The sequence below is a fragment of the Phaseolus vulgaris genome, chromosome 4, assembly GCF_000499845.2.
Source record: "Phaseolus vulgaris cultivar G19833 chromosome 4, P. vulgaris v2.0, whole genome shotgun sequence".
In the NCBI taxonomy this organism is placed as follows: domain Eukaryota; kingdom Viridiplantae; phylum Streptophyta; class Magnoliopsida; order Fabales; family Fabaceae; genus Phaseolus; species Phaseolus vulgaris.
This window is the reverse complement of record NC_023756.2, coordinates 21,058,997-21,061,145: the sequence shown is the minus strand read 5'-3', so window position 1 is coordinate 21,061,145 and position 2,149 is coordinate 21,058,997. Positions and strand designations below refer to the sequence as shown.

The 2,149-nt window shown below is 51.4% G+C and overlaps 1 protein-coding gene across 1 annotated transcript; it reads left to right on the top strand.

Moving 5' to 3' along the window:
• Positions 1-682: 682 nt before the first annotated feature.
• On the top strand, positions 683-1,795 carry LOC137838456 (uncharacterized). Its single transcript, XM_068647700.1, has one exon. The coding sequence runs from the start codon at positions 683-685 to the stop codon at positions 1,793-1,795; it is 1,113 nt and encodes a 370-aa protein (XP_068503801.1).
• The last annotated feature ends 354 nt before the right edge of the window (positions 1,796-2,149 follow it).

Here is a 2,149-nt window from a genome sequence, read left to right as displayed (position 1 = left end):
TCTTCGAACTTCCCTCAACTCGATCATCAAAATGTATGATTTTTTCTCCTCCAATGGCTCTTTCCCTTAACATTTTGTACTAATATAACTGCCTGGGCCTGTTTATTTCTTTCGCGTTCGCGCTCTTCTTCCTCACTTCTCTGTTTCACCTCTTCTCGATCTCTCGCGTGGGTAGGGTTTTTCTTAGGGTTTCTTTTCCCTTTTCGCCTTAACCCCCATTTGCTAAACCTTTTCTCTTCTCCATTCTTCAGCTTTCCTCAATGGTGCGTACTAAAACAACGACCAATCCTCCTCCCCCAAGGGTCAACTACATAGCCCTTTACCCCTGGGCCACCGATGAGTTGCTCGATGAGTGCTCAAGCCTAACCTCCATGAAGGATTGGAGGGATCATATTGACGGACGAAGCGTCTACTAGCATCGCGCCTTTGCTAGGAGGCACGACGAGGACATATCTGTGCTTCCCTGTACCCCAGGCGAGCCTGTGTGTGGAGATGAAAGGCCCAACAATGGGGTCCCATTCTTCTTCTTCTACCAAACGGTCTTCAAGCGCATTGGGATGCACTTGCCTTTCTCTGGGTTCCAAAGGGAACTTCTAACAGAGATCAATGTCGCCCCTGCTCAGCTTCTAACAGAGTTGTGCTTAACTCTTGCCATGTTTGTCTTCTTGGTGCAGATTCAAAAATGGATAAGCAAAGAAGATGGAAACTCGCCCAAGCCTTGAAGTCTAAGGGCGAGGCTTCATCCAAGGGGGTTGGGGATTCCATCCTCCCAACCTCTGAAACTGCTGCTAACTCTCCAACCCTTCCTCCCCAAAACCCACCTACAACAACACCTCCCCCAGCTCTTCCCTCTCCAAACCACCCCCCAAGCTCACCACCCCCCATAGCAGCCATTCCTCTCGCCTTGGCTGAAACCACTACCGAACCAGCCCCCCTTGACAAAGGAAAAAGGGTGGTGGTGGTTCCCTCTGAGGACGAAGACGAGTCTGCTGAAGGACAAGTCTTCAAGAGAAGAAGGACCACCCGGGTTGCCCCCCAAGCTGTTACCTCCACCTCCTCCTCGAACCACGATGCTGACTCGCTGAGGGAGCACCCTCCAAGCGCCACCTCACCTCCCCAACCAATGGCCTTGGAGGGTGAAACTGAAACTGAGCCCACATCCACTCCACCACCTGCTCCAGAACTTCCCCCACCAATCCAAGAGATGCTGAGGGGCTACTTCCACAAGCTCTCCCCAGGGAGCCGAGCTGAGGGAACCAAGAAAGAAGGCATGAACTTCTACCTTGGCGCCTTCATGGCTTGTGCCAACACCTGGCGCGACCAAGCCAAGGCCAAAGCTAAAGAGGCCTCTGCCTTCGAGGCTCTGGAGAAAAGGTGCGCCTTTCTGGAGGAGAAGAAGGAATGCTTGGCACGCCATTGGGGCCGCCAAGAGCAGGCCTATAAGGATTCCCTGAAGATAGCTCAGAAGGACAAGGAAGAGGCTAGCAAACGGCTGCATGAGGCGGGGCAAGCCCATGCTGAGCTCTTGGTGCAGGTGGTGCCTCTCCGGGTGCAAGTGGTGGATCTCAAGGACGCGGTGGAAACTTCCAAGGCACAACAGAAGAAACTTGAAGACCACTGCATCGACCGGGAGAAAAAGTTGGCAAAAACTAAGGCTGCACTCGAGGCCAAAACTGAGGAAATCACAAAGCTGCAGGCGGAGACGCCCAAGGCTATGGAAGTCAAAGATCAAGAGTGGGTCGCAGCTGTAGCGACCAAAGATGAGGAGCTGGCCTCACAAGCAAAGAACTTCTAGGCAACAGAAGAAAGGCTAGTCCAAGAGGCTGCGACGGGGTTCGCCGATGGGTTTGCAGAGGCCCTTGTCCAAGCGGCCTACTCAAACCCTGGTATCAACATCTCAGAGTGCAGTCCCTTCAGCGAAGTGGTCGAAGGCAAAATCGTGCCTCTGACGGCTCCTAAGGATTAGCCTATCCTTACCACTTTGTAACGCCTTTGTAATACTGTACATGTGCACATAATTGTTCTTTTTTGTAATCGCTATGAACATCTTCTCCCATATATTTCTTAATATAATTGATTTTTGGCTTCATCTGCTGTGAATTCTTTTTTCTGCACACTTTGAATATGATTGATTGCTTTGGCCTTATAC